The sequence below is a fragment of the Desmodus rotundus genome, chromosome 1, assembly GCF_022682495.2.
Source record: "Desmodus rotundus isolate HL8 chromosome 1, HLdesRot8A.1, whole genome shotgun sequence".
Lineage (NCBI taxonomy): Eukaryota > Metazoa > Chordata > Mammalia > Chiroptera > Phyllostomidae > Desmodus > Desmodus rotundus.
Window position 1 is genome coordinate 212132162 of NC_071387.1, and position 20817 is coordinate 212152978.

Here is a 20817-nt window from a genome sequence, read left to right on the forward strand (position 1 = left end):
ACAGAGCTTGTCTATAACTCACACGGCTCAGATCCGCGCCCAGCCCTGCCCACCTCCACCCTCTTATCCTTCGTGTGCAGCCCCTGGAACGAGAAACGGGCTTAAAACTGTGTCATGAGTCAGTTCACAAGACAAGTGGCTGTCTGAAGTATGTGGAAAGTGAGGCCGTCACCCTGGGTTCTAGAACCCCCGGAAGCCACACAGGAGACACTCGCAACAGCGCAGATCGCTTCTTTCCATCCAGGGTTGTCGTCACCTGCAGCCACCGACTTTCCCTTCCTACGACAAACACCAAGAGGAGGTTTGTCCGCCTTGGCCAGATGCTCAGTTAGTTGGAGCGTCGTCCCATAACTGAAGGGTTGAGGGTCCAATCCCTCGTCAGGACGTGTATGGGAGGCAAACAATCATCACATTGATGTTCCTCTCCCCCGTCCCCTCTCTCTAAAAGCAATGACAAAAATGTCCTTGGGTGAGGACAAAGAAGAAGAAAAGAGGTGGGTCAGTGTCCGGGCCAACGACGCTGTAGGAAACCTGGACTTTCTCGTCCTTGTTCGATTTGATCTGAAGATGACGCAGGAACACAACCTGCAAAGAACAACCCCCATCAGGACTAAATCCCCTCAGTGGGGCTCCGTGAGTGAGACCAGAGCTTGCCCTTTGCCATTCCTGTCAGGTCCGACTCGTTCAAGAAACCAAACGGACGCAGCAAGCTAAGGAGCAGGGTTTATTAGCGGGGGAAAGTGGAGAAAGTGGAGCCAACCAAGGGAGGTTGGGACTTGCTTGGTTGCTCTTAGGGCAGGGTTTTAAGTGCAAAAACCCTCGAAGGGTAACTGGTTGGGGTGCCAGAGTCTGACTGGCTGGAGCTGGTGGCTGGGTGCCGTTTCTGCTGACCACTGTTCTCGATACACCTTGTCAGCCTCAGGTTAAAGCTGCATCCTGTTATGCTGGATGGGCCGACCCCACACCCCAATCTTAGCTGAGCATCTGTTTGTCCTGGGTGGGGTCGGCAGGCAGTGTCCCACGGTGCAGTTTCCGGCCTGGTGGTTTTCCATTCCTCCACGGCCTGCCCAGGTCTGTCGGTTCCTGACCTACATTCTTGGGAATGGGCCTCAGTCATTCTCTGGGAAGTAGGTGGGAGGGATAGCCCAGTCTCTCTTTTGCCCCTTGAGACCAAGGGGGGCATTGGGGAAACTCAGTACGTCCGTCTGGTGCCCAGCGAGAGCTTCCTGAAAGGACAACAGGAGAGAGACCACAGCACAAGCCTAAGTGTCCAGTAAGCCCAGCGGCTGTCAGCGCCACGCTGACCTGTGGGAAGGGCTTGGGTTTACTGCGTCCTGACCTTCCATTACCAACCACAGCATCTGAGGCATCTTGGGGGCCCTCGTCAGAAGGCATCACCTGGGCAGAAAGCTGCAAAACCAAAGAGAAGTAGGCTGGGGCACAGAGGACAATGCCCGTGGTCCCGTCTGAGAGGCACCATTCAGCGCTGTTTCTCCTCTGCTCCCCAGAAAGCAGGCCCTGACCCCCACCACGGCCTCAAGGATTTTGAAGCACCTTCCTCAGGGGAAGAAGGCTGAGAGGAGGACGCTGACGTCCTGCGAGGCCTGGGGTGCAGTGTGCGTCCCCTTACATGCAGGGCACTGGAGAGCCTTCCCGGCCCCAAGCGCACTGCACACACTGCACATTCACATCCGTGCCGGGGCCAGGCCGAGATGTGCTGCACAGACTCCGCCTGGAAACCCCACTCGTGTCCAGCAAGGGGGCTGGTGAGACCTCAGCCAGCCCGGGGTGTGGGACCCAGGGTGGCTGTGGAAACTGAAGGAGGGTGCTCAAGGCATTTGGAAGGGAAGGAGGCTGCTGAGGGAGTCAGACGGGGCTCTGCCGTTTGTAAAGGAAAGCTGCGGTGTGCCCGTGTGCGTGCACAGGGAGCGCTCACTCGCTGTGCTATCTGTGTGCCTCTGGATTATGGAATCGGGGTGGTTTGGTTTTCTGTTTCCCAAACTCACTCTTTTAAAACAGTAACTGCACATCATCAGAAGGAAACAGTAACGTCCCATCAAGTACGCGAGTCTGCAAAAGAAGATCTTAAAGTGCAAACTCCAAAATGTTACAGTTTTCTCCAGGTGATGAGATTAACAATCTCTTACTGTAAAAAAATCATTAAAAAAAAGCTTTTTTTAGTAACTTTTAAGAAGTCTGACATTTGAAGACAGCATCTGTGGGTGACATACGTCCCCAGGGGCGGCTCTCAGAGGCTGGGTCAGGGACTTCCCAGGGCAGTTAGGACCAAGGGTCAGACCAGGGGCCAGACCAGCAACAGGCAGGGAAGGGTCTGGGTGTCAAGACAAGTCTGCGAATTTCAGAAAGGCCTACCTGACTCCAGCTTGGAGGGCAGTGAGCTGGTCTGTGTTCGTGGCTGACCATTCTGGCGAGTAACCCCCTCAACAGCCCAGCTACAGTCCCCAAGCCAGCCCACAGCCCCCTTACCTGGGTGGCAGACAATCAGAACATAAACCAGGTGGGACTGGCCATAGCTGCGGTGGCCACTGTAGTGAAGAGTCAAGTGTGTGATGGAGGCAGGTGGCCGTGCCGTCTTGTCGCCTCAGCCACTGATTCCTTTTTGCCCAAGGACTCTTGACCTGCCCCATCCAGGTCCATCAGTGTCAGGTGGAGGAGTTGGGAAGCCAGTGGGTGCAGCTGGAGTGGCCTTGGAGGCACCCCAGGTGTTATAGGGACAGGACAGTGACTTCAGCTGCCCATCAAGGGCAAGAGACGCAGAATCCAGCAGATGTCCGGCTGCACTCACTCCTTGGAGCCTACTCTTCCAAACAAGGATGGTGGCTGCCACACTGACGGGTGGGCGGGAGGGGAGTGTAAACACCCAGCTCCCTGCACAAGGTGGTCTGAGACCCTGTGAACTACAGGAGCAAGGTGGAAACAGAAGGGCCTGTTATGACTTAGCTTGGAGAGCCGCACACCATTTTCCCACCACAGATCAGCCTGGTTGTGTGAAGGAGGGGCTGTACAAGGGCAGGGGTGACAGCATGTGGATTTGGGGGACACCTTGGAGGCTGGCAGCTACACTAGGAATGTGGTTTGCTGCTGAAGGGGAGGGAGAGGGAACAGACCTCTCTCTACTCATCTGGGATCGCTAAGCCTTCTGGGAGAGCTCCAGGGTCTGTCCTGGTCTGGGGTCATGGTGACCATCACCTGGCAGTCTGTGGTCCCCTCCCCACTGTATGTCAGTGCAGCCCCTCTGGCAGCATCACACCAGGACTCTGCCCCTCTCCCATGCTGAAAGCCACAGAATATTGAGTTTATGGTGTTCTCTCTGGGCTGCACTGGTGGGGGGGGGAGAAACAGGGAAGGGAAACAAAACCCAAGACACACACCTTCCTTTAAAAAAGCATAAAAAAAGAAAATAGTGGATATTTATTACTGGAATCCACACAGTTCATGTAGACACTCTTCATTCACAAGCCTGGCTCTGGGAGGACAAAAAAGTCATCGTCCAGGTCATGGGACTTGGGTGTCCCCCTTTGGGGAACCCACCCCAGCAGGAACAGGGTGGGTCGTGCTTAGGTCTCCCTCATGCAGGAGAGGGTGTGATGGGGTCCTCACTGATTGTTCGCCATCTCTCTGTATTGAACTTGGCTCTGGTTCTAAGAAAAGTGTGACCTCTGGGAGCTGTTAGCACCCTCGCTATGATTGTGCAGATGGGGATGTTTACCCTGTTCTCACCCTGAGTCTTGCTGGACTCCCAGCCATTGGGTCCACGGGAATTTTGTGCTCTTGGGCCATTGTGGACATCATCTGGGAACGGGTGGCCAGGAATGACCACCATTGTGCATGTCCATCATCCCATCAGACTCTACTTCACAAACAAGTTTAAAGATGCAATAAGTACTAATTTTGAGATGGTGTTAGTGATGCATGAAGCCCTGTGGGGCCCGGGTATGAGGGAAGTGCAGCACAGAAGCTGCTGTGTTGTTGGCTTCATGAACGCCATACGCAGATGGGGCGCACCTGTCACAGGAGAAACTCGGTTCTTCTTGCCGATGCAGTAAAGGATCACAGATCAGCAAGTGTACTAGTGTGCAAGCTGGGTGTGTTCGTGATACGCTCGCATGGATGAGGACAGGCCTTGCCGAGGTCGGGGTGAAAGGCAAGAGCACCAGGTCCTTCGTCCTGAGGACTCACACAGTTGCTGGGATGGGGGAGAAGTTACATACTAATTGGTGGGTAAAAGTGGTGCCAGTTTCCACGGGGTGTGTGACTAGCCAAATGTAGGTATGTGCTGGGGTAGTTAGCTCGAATCCTTATCTCGCTTCAGACACCATTTGGACATCTTGTAAAACAGATCCATGACAGAAGACAGTCACCCAGTTACCTAAGGGCTCTTTCTGTAAGCACTGGGGATCCTCTCATAAAGCAGACAGGGCCAGAGGAAAGCTATTAGCCAAGTTTGTTTTATGGGTCCTTCCCTCGAGCTCTGTGGACACCCTCCCATCTTCTAGGTCTTGGGATCAATAGTTTGAAGGCCTCTGCCAGATAGTGGAAACGATATCTAGAATCTCAGCGTGTTAGCACGGTGTTTCTTGTGATGCTGGAACATCTGGCAATAGAACTGGACCAGGCTCAGGACTGCTGAATTAGTGGGAGAGACATGTCTTCCTCGTCCTCTCTGCCTTGGCTTACCGTCTATCCCACCTAACACACCAGTGCAGGGACATGCTGTTCCCAGGGTCAGTCCTCAGTAAGGGGTGGGCAAGGGTCTTGCTTCACAGGTCACTCTCAGTAGCACCTGCCTGTGTTGAGGAGGCTCTGAGGGTGCGCAGGCTCAGTGGGAGGGTGGTGACCCGGAGGGAAGTGCATTCCCCACCTCAGGCCTCCTTCTCAGGGCAGCTGAGTCTTTGTGGGGAAAGCAGTGGGGTCTGCTCAAAGTCTGAATTTGTCTACAGACCCCTACCCTGTCCTTATCTTCCTTTGTCCAGCACTAAAGACCCGGGAGACATGGGCACTGAAGGCTGTTCAGCAGGACTTGTGATCTCAGCGATCCTCTGTGCTCACTCAACTTTGAATGTCAACCCGAAAGGCTAGAGTTCCCATTTCCATTGTACAGACTAGGAAGCAGGCACAGAGTTGAGAATCTTGCCTTAGGTCACACAGCTGGAGGAGACAGAGCTGAGACTCACACCCACTACAGACTGATGTGGAATCTGTATGCTGTGCACCAGGAAATGCTGACCCTGAAGGGGCAGCAAGGAGACTGAGGAAGACCAGGTGCCCAGACTGAGCCAGGCTCAGTCCGTGCACAAGCATACGTCCCTCCCTGTCAATCACCTCTGAGGCTTCAGAGGTTGTAGGAAATCAGGAGAAGAGCCCAGAGAAGCCAAGGGAGGAGGGGTAGGGGGATGATTAGGAGAAAAGGCCCCCTTCCCAGGAGTCTGGGGAATTCCCTTCCCTGGTGAGTCTGTCTCAAATCCCTTTCTCTGGGCAGTAACCAAAGTAGACGGACTCCAGACTTACACATTTGCAGGAGTTGAATTTCTGTAGCTGAGAGTATGAGTTCTTTGTGGCTCTTCCCAAACTCTCTGCTTTTAGTGATGGGGGGAGTGAGGGATGTGGGCTTCATATTTGTATGGAGACAAAACTTGTTAGAATAGGACGTCAAAAACCATGAATGAGATTGGTGGTGACATCCCCATATCACTATGGAACCGTTTGTCCATCTCGTCTCTTGTCATGAAACTGGAGGGTTTGTTTAACCAGTTACTTCTGTACTAATTACAATCTTGGGGAGAGTAAGGAGCCCTAGACTTCCTATGGCTATTGATATGCGACTTAATGCTAATGACTCACTCAGTCCACCTGCAAACATAGGGCTTCTCCCGAGTGTGTCCCCTGGTGTGTGATGAGATGTGACTTCCGTGTAAAGCCTCTCCCACACTCCCTGCAAACATAGGGCTTCTCCCCGGAGTGTGTTCTTTGGTGTATGATGAGATGTGACTTACATATAAAGCCTCTCCCACACTCCCTGCAAACATAGGGCTTCTCCCCTGAGTGTGTCCTCTGGTGTATGATGAGATGTGACTTCCGTGTAAAGCCTCGCCCACACTCCCTGCAAACATAGGACTTCTCCCTTGAGTGCGTCCTCTGGTGTCTTATGAGATGTGACTTCCGTGTAAAGCCTCTCCCACACTCCCTGCAAACATAGGGCTTCTCCCCGGAGTGTGTCCTTTGGTGTATGATGAGATGTGACTTACATATAAAGCCTCGCCCACACTCCCTGCAAACATAGGGCTTCTCCCCGGAGTGTGTCCTTTGGTGTATGATGAGATGTGACTTACATATAAAGCCTCGCCCACACTCCTTGCAAACATAGGGCTTCTCACCTGAGTGTGTCCTTTGGTGTATGATGAGATGTGACTTACATATAAAGCCTCGCCCGCACTCCCTGCAAACATAGGGCTTCTCACCTGAGTGAGTCCTCTGGTGTCTATTGAGGACTGATTTGCATGTAAAGCCTCGCCCACATTCCCTGCAAACAAAGGGCTTCTCCCCTGAGTGAGTCCTCTGGTGTCTTTTGAGGACTGATTTGCATGTAAAGCCTCGCCCACATTCCCTGCAAACATAGGGCTTCTCCCCTGAGTGTGTCCTCTGGTGTGTGGTGAGATCTGACTTGCGTATAAAGCCTCGCCCACACTCCCTGCAAACATAGGGCTTTTCCCCTGAGTGTGTCCTCTGGTGTGTGATGAGATCTGGCTTGCGTGTAAAGCCTCGCCCACACTCCCTGCAAACATAGGGCTTCTCCCCTGAGTGTGTCCTCTGGTGTATGATGAGATGTGACTTCCGTGTAAAGCCTCTCCCACACTCCCTGCAAACATAGGGCTTCTCCCCTGAGTGTGTCCTCTGGTGTCTGATGAGATGTGACTTCCGTGTAAAGCCTCTCCCACACTCCCTGCAAACATAGGGCTTCTCCCCTGAGTGTGTCCTCTGGTGTGTGATGAGAACTGACTTCCAGGTAAAGCCTCGTCCACACTCCCTGCAAACATAGGGCTTCTCCCCTGAGTGTGTCCTCTGGTGTGTGATGAGATCTGACTTGCGTGTAAAGCCTCGCCCACACTCCCTGCAAACATAGGGCTTTTCCCCTGAGTGTGTCCTCTGGTGTGTGATGAGATGTGACTTGCGTGTAAAGCCTTGCCCACACTCCCTGCAAACATAGGGCTTCTCCCCTGAGTGTGTCTTCTGGTGTATGATGAGATGTGACTTCCGTGTAAAGCCTCTCCCACACTCCCTGCAAACATAGGGCTTCTCCCCGGAGTGTGTCCTCTGGTGTCTGATGAGATGTGACTTCTGTGTAAAGCCTCTCCCACACTCCCTGCAAACACAGGGCTTCTCCCCTGAGTGTGTCCTCAGGTGTGTGATGAGATGTGACTTCCAGGTAAAGCCTCGCCCACACTCCCTGCAAATATAGGGCTTCTCCCCTGAGTGTGTCCTCTGGTGTGTGATGAGATGTGACTTCCAGGTAAAGCCTCGCCCACACTCCCTGCAAACATAGGGCTTCTCCCCTGAGTGTGTCCTCTGGCCTCTAATGAGATGTGACCCATCATTGAAGCCTTGCGAACACCCTCCATGCTCGGTCGTTACAGTTCTTGACATTCCTACTTTCACAAACAACTTGCCTGTGTCCTCTGGACTCTCTTTCTGGCCTCTATGGGGCTCTTCCTCCATCATTCTCTCATGCTCGCTGGAGCTCCTCATCTGTTCTGTGGAAGTTTGGAAAAAGGGTCTTGAGATTCTCCTCTGACTGATCCTTTTAAGCAAAGGTTTGGACGTTTCTTTAACCTCTTGACCTTCAGCTTTATCATTCCAGCTGTGAGTACTAGTTTGTTGCTGCTGCTGATTCTGATCTTCTGAGCAGGGTTCCTCTGCTTGGAGGTGTTTTCTTGCAGATGTTCCCACGAGACTCTGAGAAGGGTGGCTGCGTTTCACGTGTTGGCTGAGGAACTTCTGACTGGAGAAGGCCAGAGGGCAGGAGGGACACAGGTGGACCTCTGGCTTTGGTTCTGCTGAAAGAGAAAGGTTTGGTCAGGGCAGATGTTGATGAGAATGCCTGGGCTGCACGACTTGGCTGCTGGTGAGACCTGCCCCGTGAGTCTTTCTTACTGTGGTGACAACACAAGCTCCGTCTCCCACAAAGCGTCCACTCGCAGCCTATTTTCCTTTTTAGTTTTGTGCAGTGCACCTTCTTCAGAAATCCAGAAAGCCCCCATCAGGAGGGTCTGTTCTAATATTGCCCAGAGTAGGGGCTTTTGAGGAGCACGAGAGGCCATTTCACTCCCTGTGCGGATGGGACTGCAGTGACCTTTCCCTTCTATAGGCATCTTCTAAGTCGTGTTAAAGAGCAAACCACAGGCTACAACTAGGAATTGCTTCTCTGCTTTCCTAAACAGTAAAATAAAATGTCCTCCCTGACCTTGATTGTGTGGCTCAGTGGGTTGAGTGCCAGCCTGCGAAGCAAAGAGTCACAAGTTCGATTCCCAGTCACTCCCCTGAGTGTGTCCTAGGTTGTGGGCCAGGTCCCCAGTAGGGAGCGTGGGAGAGGCAACCACATATTGATGTTTTCCTTTCTTTCTCCCTCTTCCCCTCTAAAAATAAATAAAATCTTAAAAAAAAGTCCTTCCTCAAGCCTCACACCAGGCATTTATGCTTCATTGCATTCGGTATTAGCCCATTTCAAATACACTGAGAAGTCCTGTTTCAAAATATTTCTCCAACCACACTTCTTCCACGCCCGACTCCTGTTCCTCTCTGACCCACTGCCATACTCTCTCACTTGGAGATGAAACAATCTCTGAGGGGATTCCCCCGTGGAGTTTATTTTCTACAAATTAACAAAGCCCAATCATAACAGAGAACACAGCACTCTGCGGCTGATGACTACACGCTTTCACTCAGGAGAGTCCCCAGTGTCTCAACTCGGATCATTGGCGCTGCATTTCCGGGCTGCGGAGCATCTGTCTGATCTCCATTCTTACCCTCTGTGCTGTGACGAGACCCGAGTGACCCTCAGCCAATTCAACATCCCACCTCTTTTCTTCCCTGCACTAGTGGCTCCCTCTGCCTGGGACCCTTTGCCCGCAGGTATTGTTGTAAATGTTATCTCCTGAGAGAGAGCCCTTCCCGGACCACCTGCCACACCGCTTGTCTCCCACACTGATCCCTAGGCTCTCGTCCTGGATGAGTTTTCTCCAAAGCACTAACCGCTGTGCAGTGTTATGTACATGCAAACACGTGTGCCTGGGTTTCCCTCCTCCACCCGTCAGCCCATCCAGAGCAGTGATTCTCGTCCTCATGTTAATCTGTACTTCCTGGTCCCAGGACCCTGTGCGCAAGAGTAGGATCTCACCTGACGATTCACTGAAATGACGGACGAATGTGCCCTGCCTGAAGGGTGTGGCTCGGTGGGTTGGGTGTTGTCCCACAACCTGAAAGGTTACAAGTTCGATTCCCAGTCCGGACAAATGCCAGGGTTGTGAGCCAGTTGGGGGTGTGTGAGAAACCACCGATTAATGTTTCCCTTGCACATTGATGTTTGTCTCCCTCCTTTCCACTCGCTGTAAAAGTAAATCATTTAAAAAATAGGTTTTATTTATTTATTTATTTTTTGAGAAACGGGAAGGGAGGTGAAAAGAGAGGGAGAGAAACATCAGTGTGTGGTTGCCTCTCCCGTGCCCCTATTGGGGACCTGGCCCGAAACCCAGGCATGTGCCGGTGAGCCACTGGTTCACAGTCCAGCACTCAACCCACTGAGCAACACCAGCCAGGGCGATCTTTAAAAGATAATGAATGCCTATAAAAAATGTTTTACTTAGAAGTATGGAGGAAAATTAATAAGAAACAGCTATAAAGGTGTCAGAAAAACTGCTTTGGTGAGAGCTGGTCAGTGCCTGAAAACTTTTTTTCTTTTTTTTTTGCCTCTCAGCCTTTCAGCACTATATGCATTTGTGTATTTTGGGCATGAAATATTTTAAAAAGAGGAAAGAGAGAAGCAGATGGCGGCGTAGGTAGACACACTGCGCCTCCTCACACAACCAGAACTGACAGAAAATCGAACGGCAAGGAAGTCAGACACCAAGGAAATAAAAAATAAACATTCATCCAGATGGGTAGGAGGAGCGGAGACGGGCAGCCGGGGCGGAGAGGACTCGCGTTGCTGTGGAGGGACCGAGACTGGCGGAGTGTGGGACAAACGGGGCAGGCAGTCTGACCACTAGCAGACCTTGCGGCCCCACATTCGCGCAGATAAACCAAGAGGGCCGGACTCAGAGTGGTGGAGAACGGGGCAGGCAGAGTGCGGGTAGCACACTGCAGCCCCACATTCGCGCACAGATGGACCAGACAGACGGCAGGGAGTGAAGCAGACCGCGCAACCCAGGCAAACCTCTGACTGAAAACACCCGTGGGGGTTGGGGCGGCAGCAGGAGAGACTCCCAGCCTCACGGGAGAGGTCGTTGGAGAGACCCACCAGAGCCTAGAGTGTGCACAAGCCCACCTACTCAGGAACCAGCACCAGAGGGGCCCAGTTTGATTGTGGGTATCAGAGTGGAAGATTGGAGTCCGGTGGAGAGTGGAGCGGGCACCATTGCTCCCTCTCAGCCCCTCCCCCACATATAGCGTCACAGCACAGCAACCAGCGTTACCCCGCCCCGGTGAACACCTAAGCCTCCGCCCCTTAAAGTAACTGATGCGCCAAGACCAAAAAAAAAAAAAAAAAGGCCCAAATGACAGAACACTTCAAAGCTCCAGAAAAAATACAACTAAGCGAGGAAGAGATAGCCAACCTATCGGATGCACAGTTCAAAGCACTGGTTATCAATATGCTCACAGAATTGGTTGAATCTGTTCGAAAAGTAGATGAAAAAATGAAGCCTATGCTAAGAGAAACAAAGGAAAATGTACAGGGAGCCAATAGTGATGGGAAGGAAACTGGGACTCAAATCAATGGTGTGGACCAGAAGGAAGAAAGAAACATCCAACCAGAAAAGAATGAAGAAACAAGAATTCGGAAAAATGAGGAGAGGCTTAGGAACCTCCAGGACATCTTTAAATGTTCCAACATCCGAATTATAGGGGTGCCAGAAGGAGATGAGGAAGAACAAGAAATTGAAAACTTATTTGAACAAATAATGAAGGAGAACTTCCCTAATCTGGCAAAGGAAACAGACTTCCAGGAAGTCCAGGAAGCTCAGAGAGTCCCAAAGAAGCTGGACCCAAGGAGGAACATACCAAGGCACATCATCATTACATTACCCAAGATTAAACAGGAGAGAATCTTAGAAGCAGCAAGAGAAAAGGAGACAGTTACCTACAAAGGAGTTCCCATAAGACTGTCAGCTGATTTCTCCAAAGAGACCTTACAGGCAAGAAGGGACTGGCAAGAAGTATTCCAAGTCATGAAAGGCAAGAGCCTACATCCAAGATTACTGTATCCAGCAAAGCTATCATTTAGAATGGAAGGGCAGATAAAGTGCTTCTCAGATAAGGTCAAGTTAAAGGAGTTCATCATCACCAAGCCCTTATTACATGAAACGTTAAAGGGACTTATCTAAGAAGAAGAAGACCAAAAATATGAACAGTAAAAATGACAGCAAACTCACAGTTATTAACGACCACACCTAAAACAAAAACAAGAGCAAAGTAGGCAAACAACTAGAACAGGAACAGAACCACAGAGATGGAGATCACATGGAGGGTTGTCAATAGGGGAGTGGGAGGGGGAGAGGGGGGGAAAGGTACAGAGAATAAGTAGCATAGATGGTAGGTGGAAAATAGACAGGGGGAGGGTAAGAATAGTGTAGGAAATGTAGAAGCCAAAGAACTTATAAGTATGACCCATGGACATGAACTATAGGGGGGGAATGTGGGAGGGAGGGGGTGGGCAGGATGGAGTGGAGTGAGGGGGGGAAATGGGACAACTGTAATAGCATAATCAATTAATATATTTAAAAAAATAAAAATAATATATTAAAAAAATAAACTGAGGACTGAAAATTAAAAAAAAAAAAAAGAAATATTTTAAAAAGAAAAAATATAAACATTTTGCCTAAGAGTCAAAGGCATATGAATTGTGAATTTCTGAAGCATCTGATTTGAAACTTTACTGACTTTAGAGTGGATTTTACTCTACTTAGGAGTTGGATCATGAATATTTCTATGGAGAATTCTCTCTTCTCTTTCTGTTTTGAAGAACAGTGGTGCCTACCTCTCCCGGCCGCGAGATCTCTCTTCCACTTGCTGCCCCACTTGCTGCCCAGCTCCTGGCCATACTCGTCCCCGCACCAGACCAGCAGCTCACAGCCCGGCCTAACGACCCGGCAGGTTCGGTAGAAAATCTGCCCGTGGTATTGAAAGGCCACCAGGTTCTGCTCTTCATCATCCCGGGCGCAGTTCACATACCTGGGATTGAGGCAGATGAAGGGAAAGAAAAGCACAGCGATGAGTTCCCACTACCTGAAAAGCCCTTCCCGGATCACTTGCCACGCCGCACCATCCCCTCCAGCAAAGCAAAGTCCATGTTCAGCTCCTCACTGACTCTTACAGCCCTCAGGCTCTGGTGTCACCCACAGCCCCTACTGCTCCCGGGGACCTTCTGTTCAGAGTCTGAGGTCTGTCAGCGTGTCATGTGAACTCCTACCTCCAAGTCCTGCTCGCAGTGCTAATGCTGCCTAATACCATTATGTAAAACCCAGGTCCCGACTTAACCTCCACCCTGACTGGCCATAATATCCAATGATCTCTGGCTTCTCCAAACTCTAAATCAAGTTGTCTCACACCACAGACCCTGGTGCTTGATATAGGGCCTGCTTCTAAATTAGCTCACTAATTATTCAGTACTCAGCCCACGTCTGTTTTCTCTCAAGAGGCCTTTCTCCAACCCCCCTACACTTTATTTAGGGGGAGGTCTTTTTGTCTTGGTAGAATAAAACAGAAAAATACTAGTTGATTCCCATTCTGTTATCCCTGATAAGAGAGGGCCCCTCTCAGGAAAGGGGCCCGTGACCACTCCTCTGCAGGCCTCAGAGCCCAGCTCTAGTTAGAAGTGAGGCTGGGACGGTTTGCTGACCCCCAGGTTTGGGCCGTCCTTGGTTTGTGCTATCTTGACACTGTGCACTTCTTGGAAATTATAGTTAAATGTTTCTAAAAGCAATTGTTTTATGTCTGTCTGCAAGAAGTCCTACATAAGGACATGGGTTGTGTAACCTGTTCAAGTAATGTATTCCTTCGTCTAAACTGGAATATAGTGAGTGCTTAATTAATGCTCATTTGATACATTAAAGTGTAATCCAGTGTCCCTGGTGAATCTAGGCTGTTCAAGGTCCTTTCCAGTGCCCAGACTGTGTCTAGCAGAGAGCTTTACATTTTGAGGACGTATGCTGTACTTTTTTCCTAAATGTCCCCTGAAATGAAAGAACACTGTATGGAGAAAAAGAGGAAAAGGGATTAAGGGAGACAGCTGAGCGAGGCACGATGAGAGGGAAAGACATATGGGCCTGTGGGGGATGAGTTCCCTCTGGCACCCAGAGACCTGTTGACCTCACCTCATCCAGTTGGCCCAGGACTTGTCCTTTCCATCCACATACTCATAGCAGTTTCTCCCCTTGGCGATCTGTGTTTCAGAAAAGAAGTTGAAGACCTTTTATTTTTTTTGTGGGGAGGTAATAGAGGAATTATTTTACTCCACTGTCATCAAAGCTCTTGCAGCTTGCATGGGGATTCCACTGCCAGTTGTGACCACACGATATTTTCCTTCCTCATCATCTACACATCCGAGTCTGTCTGTCCAATCAGAGCAGGAGCCCCACAAGGGAAGAGGCACTCCTTTGTGTCTGCACCACTTTGCTCCCACTTACGCTCTGATCCTTAAACAGGAGCTCTGTGTTCATGTGAAGTCCCTTCAGTACACACAGCTAACCATGTTGTCCCTCCATGTCTAGCATGTAGGAGGTGAGGTCCCTCCAGGCCTCAGAAGGAATGTGGGAAGCCAGAGGACAGTGGAAGAGGCAAATACTTCTCACCAGCCAGGAGTATCTGCTCTTGGCTGCCTCTTCATCTTCTGTGATGTGTCCTTCATAAGGGCCAAAGTGCAGACCCACTGGCAAATCAGCTGCCTCATTCCACACTCCAAGCCCAGCCTCAGGGATGCCCGATGGCCCGATTCTCAAACCAGGGGGCAGGGTGAGGGCCGAGCGGTTGGGATGCCCCTTGTCCACTGCACTGTCCTTTACAAATGCAGGGGGCCCATGCACAGCACAGCTGTCGATGAAGAAGTTCTGACACTTCTCACAATCTGGAGGCGAGAGCAACAGGGGTTAGGGAAGGTATAGCACATGTTGCTGGACACAAAGAGCTTCAGAGGGCATCCAGCACTGACATCACTGAGACTCAATGCTGTACTCCAGGTCACTAGAGGGAGGGAATGATTTGGGGACCAAAGGACTAGATGAAATTGTTATATCATAACATGCTTCTTAGTGAGTCACTTACAGAGGTAGTCATCATCCTGGGGCTCGCTGACCTCTTGGTACACACGGCCCTTTCTTTCTCGTAGGCTGTACATCTCCACGTCAATCTCCTCTCTCCTGAGTGCTGAGTTGGAGAAGAGCAGGTGAGCGAGGTTGGTGGGGCCTGGAGTGTTAGTTCCCATTTTGTCAATTAACACAATCTCCTCCCATCAAATTATTACCTGTCCTTTTGCATACTCTGGTATTTTACTATTAACTATTGGTGCAGAAGACAAAGACTCCACACCAACTACAGATGACCGATTCAATTTTAGTTCCTAGATCTTCCCATTACCAGGTTTAACTTGCCAACCTGTAATCATTCATAAAGTATTTATGGAGTGCACATTATGTGTTAGGCCTTGAGTAAAGGCCTGAGCACCCAACACCAATAAAGTGTGGCTGCTATGATCACAGATGCATTTGTTGGACAACTTGCATGTCACTTGTTTTAAATGTAATTTAATGTTTTCAAACAATATATGAGCAATGTCTCCTTATCTTCACTTTACACATTAGCATTCAGGAGCTCAGAGCATTTACAGGATTTGCCCACAGCTCCAGTGCTAACTTCAGCCTCAGCTTAGTCCTTCTTAAAACCAGGCCCATCCAAAGTCCGCCCAACAGACCCAGGCCATAGTTATCAGCCCTTCTGTAGGACGGAGAGGAACTAACGTTTCCAAATTATGTTCTCTTACCCGACTGTCGTCTAGTGTGCTGTCCAAAGGCACACGCTTCTCCAGGAGGGGACGCTGGATTCTGGGCCTGCTCTGAGTCACTTGCAGTCATCAAATTTGCTGTTCCTGACAATTCCTTCAAACTGTACTCATTGCTTAATGGCACCTTCAGTATAAGAGTCACATATTAAAAAGGTAACATGTATTTAATTTTTTAAGGCCTATGATACATTTTACATGCACGTCTTTAAAACTTCAACCCTTAGAAATACCTAGGGAGTATGAATATTAGAGGGGATAAGGCCAATGTGAGTAGTGAATCCAAGATTAGAACTCATGCCTTATGACTCTTTTCTTTCAACTGTCTCTGTAATATTGAGAGTGGAGGATATTTGGAAGAGAACAAAGAAATCATTGGCAGAAACATATCTAGACAGTAAATAAAATGGTGATAAAATCTGCAATACCTTAGAAAGAATATTTGTACTTAGATTAGTTGGTTCCCACCAATTCTGTTTCAATAAGGCTGTATCAGTAGCTAGTTGTCTTCAGCCTCATGATCTAGAACATGCTAACTTTCAATGTTACAGTGAACGTGCAATTAAATAATGCTCACCAAAGTGTTCTGTGAATTGTGTAAAACAGTGTGAATGTGAGGTTACAGTCCTGCCATCAATTTACCCCTCAGCTCTCTCCATATTTCAAATCTCACAGAAATTATCTTCCGTGTTCATTGATCATCTTCTAGTTTAATTTGTAATTGTGAATTCATTCATTCAGCAAACATTCGGGGGCCCTCAGGGGCCCTGACCTGGGCCTGTGACCTCTGAGAAGATTTGGGTATGGACCTGCCTCTCAAAGAGCTCACAACGCAGAGGTAGGCAGGCTGAAGAAATGATTCTAAACAGGATGAGAGTGACCTCACTGGAACTCAGAGAAAGAAGCTGTTACGTCACCTTACAGGAAACGGCATTTGAAATCAGTTCCAGACAGACGAGTTTCTGTTGAAGAGTGTGTAACCTACATGAATTCCTTAAGTCATTGTATTATTTGTTGTTTCTCAGTCATCAAACCTGAAGCTCCTCAGGGGTTAGAGATGCTCTTTGATTAAAGCGGGAGGCTGTGATCCTGGACATTTTACATTCTTCTTCATCTGGGACCATCCACTGTGCAAACTGCCTATACACTGCATGCTTTCCTCAGTCAGAGGGTCTCAGTGCACCTCTCACGGGAGCACAGCAGAGAAGAACTTCGGCTGAAACCATCAGTCAGACGAATGATGTAATGACATATCGATAAAACAATGCAAACTTTAGAAAAGTATGACAGTTTATTTTTCTAATTTTTAAAAGATTTTGTTTATTTTCTTTAGCGAGCGGAAGGGAGGGAGAGAGGGAGAGAAACATCAATGTGAGAGAGAAACATTGATCACTTGCCTCTCACATGCCCCCCAACCGGGAACCTGGCCCACAACCCAGGCATGCGCCCTGACCAGGAATCAAACCGGCGATCTTTCGCTTTGCAGGATGACACCCAACCGAGTCACGCTGGCCAGGGCAAAACCATGAACGTTGTAATGAGTGTGTAAGTGGTTTAGAGAAGACACTGTGGGTTAGATTGCACCACCCCTGACACTGTGATCTTAGACATATAGTCAAACATTTATGTATCTCTGAAAGCTCACTTTCCTCATCGTAAATGGTGATAGTTATAGTGTGCACCTCATCAGGTTGTTGTAATGTTTAAGTGAGTTTATTCACGTAGAATTCTTAAAGTCTGAAACATTGTGAGAATGAAACAACTGGCAGTTACTATTGTTGCTGTAGTTGTTAACTGTTAAGCTGATGATGAGCCCTGGCTGGTGTGGCTCAGTGGATCGAGCGTTGCCTGCAGACTGCAAGGTCACCAGTTCCATTCCCGGTCAGGGCACAAGCCTCGGTTGCGGACCAGGCCCCCCAGTTGGGGGCGTGCGAGAGGAAACCTATACAAGGGTGTCTCGCACATGCTTCTCTCCCGCACTTTTTCTCTCCTTTCCCCTCTCTCTAAAAAAATCAATAAATAAAATCTTTTAAAAAAGATGATAATATCGGACAATGTGTTGAAGGGACCAGGAAAGGAAGGCAGAAGTTACCAGGGTACTTTCTGCATTTTCCTACTCTTACCTGCATTCCTGTCTATGAGGAAAATTTTCTTGTCAACAGGATTTGGGAAATACTCACCTTCTGGTGTTTACTCCGTTCCCTTCTGAAGGCCACCCAAGAAGGTTTCACTGAAAGATCATGAGAAATCAGTGTTTTGGTTGGTAAATGTTTCCAAAATCTGGAGATCCTTATCAGGGACACAGAATTCTGAATGAGAACAGTCCAAGAACAATCCAGGGTGATTGGAAAAGGCTTCCTGAGGTATCGTAAGGCCTAGGCTTCTGTTGGGGCCATCAACTAATTTCATTAGAAAGATAAAGAAAACAGACAGAGTGCCATCCACACTTCATCCGATGTTCATACAGCATCTATCACATTTATTAGAAATAAAGTGGCCTCTCCTGACAAAAATGTCGTAAAAGTGACTGCACAGAAACTCCCTGTCTTTAACACAACCCTTCCTCCGTCCTGCTTTCTTCATTCACACTGGCCTTGTCCGGGCTACGGCACCACGGCCACCTCGCCTCCTTTCTCTGGTCCCCTCCCACCCGGGCACTTACTGGCCGTCCCCGCCCTTCCTTAATCATTAGACTCCGGTCAGCACCCACAGTCTGCTGACCACAGAAGCAGAATCCCAGTCAAGTGAAAGACTGGACCTTGACTTCAGCTGTGTTTCAACCCCAGACCCATGGAAGTGGACTGGCCCTACCAAGCGAACACTCGTGATGCTGGACAGAATGGCACCAGGGCCGACACCAGGAAAGATACAGTGACCAACCCTCCCTACCCGGGGCCTCCCCCAAACTCCCGTAATCTCCGTGGTTAATACCGTGTCCGTCTGTCCCCATGCAGGCCGTGGGCAGCCGGGTGTTGGAACACTCCTCACCGACCAGACTGCCTCCCTCTCTTCCGATGACAACTATTCGCAATCAGTTATTTCTTACTCACTTGTATGTTCTCATACACTTACTGCTTATTACTGTATCTATAAATACATGTGATTATGTTGCACTTGAAAGTTTACACGAATAGCCCCTTACTGTGCGACACACTGTTTGGCATCTTGCTTGTTCGCTGGACAAGCGAACCTGCTCCCTGGTTAAGTCCCGAGATGCAGCCTGACCTAAACAGGTCCGTGTCGGCAGGCGGCTCTGGTTCCTCCTGCCCCTCACCTTGCCGCCTTGGCGTCCACTCTTCATCAGAGTCCTCAGGGTCCTCCTCCTGGAGCTCGGCGGCCGGCCTGCGGTGACACATGAAAGCTGGTCGCGGGGCCCTGAGACCTGGAAAGAGACAACACCTTTGTCCTGAATACAAAGAGCCTGGAGGAGGAATGAGCCCCAGGAAGCCCGTGTGACTGGCTCCCACGGGATGGGAGAGTCTACGACCAGTCGCTGTCGGCGCTGCACTGTCAGCGCCGGCCCTGCTCTGACCCGAAGGAGCAACTACCCCCCCCTTCGGCGTCCACTCGGGAGGGAGACGCAGGCGGAGGGAGGGGGCCGCCCCAGCCGCAGCCCGCCCAGCAGCCCATCAGGTCACCGGGCTCGTCCGGCCGGAGCCTGCGCACTACCTCGGCTGAAGAGCACGTCGAAGTTCCTCTTCCGGTTCCGGTGCCGGCCTTTCTCCCCGTCTCCCATCGCCGCCCACTCCTCCCCGGAGAAGTAGAGGGAAACGTCTTTCCAAGCTTCTTCAGCCTGGGGAGGAGAGTGGCACCAGTAATTCGATGATGCGCGCGAGAACGCAAGCGCTGTGGGCCCTCGGTGGTCCTTGTGCCTCAAGCACCGAGCCCGAGTCTCTCTCTCGGTCGTGTCCCGGGTCCCCGAGCGGCTGTTCCTCCGGGCTGCGTCCCGGGCGCCCGCCCGCACTCTGCGCCTTCCCCCGCTTCCCTGACCCGGCCCTGCCACGCGGAGCCCCGTCTCTCCCACCAGCGCCCTAAACACGCGCAACGAGGGTCACCCCGAGGGCCGGGCGTCTGCTGAGCCTTGACCCCCGCCGACACCACAGCTCACCTGAGGCTTCCGCCCCGTCCGCCTCGCTTCTCCCTCAGGGCGCTCCCGCGGGCCCCCGTCGGGGTTCATGGCGTCCCAGCCCCGAGTCCGAGGCGCCTGTGGAAGGAGAAGGCGCTGAGAGGGCCGAGCGCCTTTCCCGCGCTGGCAGGGCGCGGGGAGAGGGGGACGCGGGGCGCTGCAGGAGGAGGGGCCGGACAGAACGGGCCGCGCGGCCGCAGACTCGCCCGCGGGGGGCGCCCTCGTTCCCCCTTTCCCCCCTGCATGCTGCCTCCGCGCAGGCTCCGGGGCCGCGGCCGGGCGTCGGAGGGCCCCTCGGCCGGGCGGGCCGGCGGCGGCGCCAGGAAACGCGCTCTTCCCTGGGGAGGGCTCGGACTCGCACCGGGTTCTGCAGACACCGGCACGCGACGCAGGCGCGGCCTCCAGCACACCGCCGTCTCTCGGGCGGAGACGCGGGCCTGGTGCTCCGGGCTGCGGACTTTTGGCGCGCCTGGGAGAGGGGGCGGGACCTCTGAGGCCGAGGGGCTTCAGATTCCCCGCCGTTGAGTTAGTTTCCAGGACAACGGCATTCAGGGTCTCTGAATTGGGGGAAGCTTGGTCTTCCTGGGCGAGCTGCAGGTAGGGTGCCCGAGCTGAGGGGAACTGGGGTTTTCAGGCTGTTTGGGGGTCTAAGCGTTGGGGGTTAGGAGATGTGGGGTCCTCCAGGTTAGCGAAGGCGGGCCCCTCGATGCTCAAGGGATCTGCGGCCCCGCAGGATGAGGGCATCTGGGGTCTCTTAGGTTGGACTTTGAAGGTTTCGGGCTAAGGGTCCCACATGGCAAGGTTCCCGCTTACGGGTCAGTCTCCCGGGGCCCCTGCCGCGCTGCCCACCACGGCGGAGAGTCCTCTCCGAGCTCCCTGGTTTCCCACCCTCTGGAGGTGTGAGGGCGCGGGGGTGGGGCGAGGTTTCTGCCTGGACAGCCACGTGAGAGCAAGCCGCCAATCAGTGCTGCGATCCCAGGGCCCTGCCCGCCAATGGAGTCAGAAGAAGCTGAGAGGGCGGGGCAGGGGGCGGAACCAGCCTGTTATTCCAGGGTTCGAGACTGGCGGGAGGAAGACCCATCCCACCCCGCGGGGATTGGCTGCTCTCGGTCCAGTGAGCTCCTGTCACACAGCCTGCAGCAAGGACAGTGGCTTCGGGGTTTCCGTGGCTTGTTTTCCTGTGGCTGGTGAGGGACCCACCCTGCAGGAGCTGGGAGCCCCGAGCCGGGTGGACGTGGCCCTCCTGCCGCCTGACAAAGTGTCTTTGTTCCACCAGACTGTAGTCGGAATCCCCAACTTTCGTCTAGGCCCTTCCGTGCCCTCCCTTTTCAAACCCACTTTCAGCAAGAGCTGCTTAACCACTGAGGACACGGTCAAAACTGCATTGCATTCCGGGAAACTGTTAAGT

At 51.5% G+C, this 20817-nt stretch overlaps 1 protein-coding gene across 3 annotated transcripts; it reads right to left on the reverse strand.

The window, feature by feature from the left end:
• Positions 1-711: 711 nt before the first annotated feature.
• On the reverse strand, positions 712-20295 carry LOC128779154 (histone-lysine N-methyltransferase PRDM9). 3 transcript variants are annotated; one of them, XM_053915051.2, is made up of 12 exons: positions 19392-19654; positions 18953-19076; positions 18558-18665; positions 17464-17513; positions 15266-15410; positions 14551-14652; positions 14082-14353; positions 13605-13672; positions 12269-12462; positions 7682-8072; positions 2488-2752; positions 712-1410 (listed from the first exon to the last, which is right to left on the reverse strand). In XM_053915051.2, exons 1-11 carry the CDS (start codon positions 19458-19460, stop codon positions 2749-2751), a joined length of 1527 nt encoding a protein of 508 aa, XP_053771026.1. In that variant the 5' UTR covers positions 19461-19654; the 3' UTR covers positions 712-1410; positions 2488-2748. The 3 variants fall into 3 exon arrangements, with proteins under 3 accessions (XP_053771026.1, XP_053771019.1, XP_053771023.1); XM_053915044.1 differs by lacking the exons at positions 712-1410; positions 2488-2752 and adding an exon at positions 20223-20295 and having other exon boundaries at positions 3436-8072; positions 19392-19487; XM_053915048.2 differs by lacking the exons at positions 712-1410; positions 2488-2752 and having other exon boundaries at positions 3436-8069; positions 19392-19695.
• Between the last annotated feature and the right edge of the window lie 522 nt (positions 20296-20817).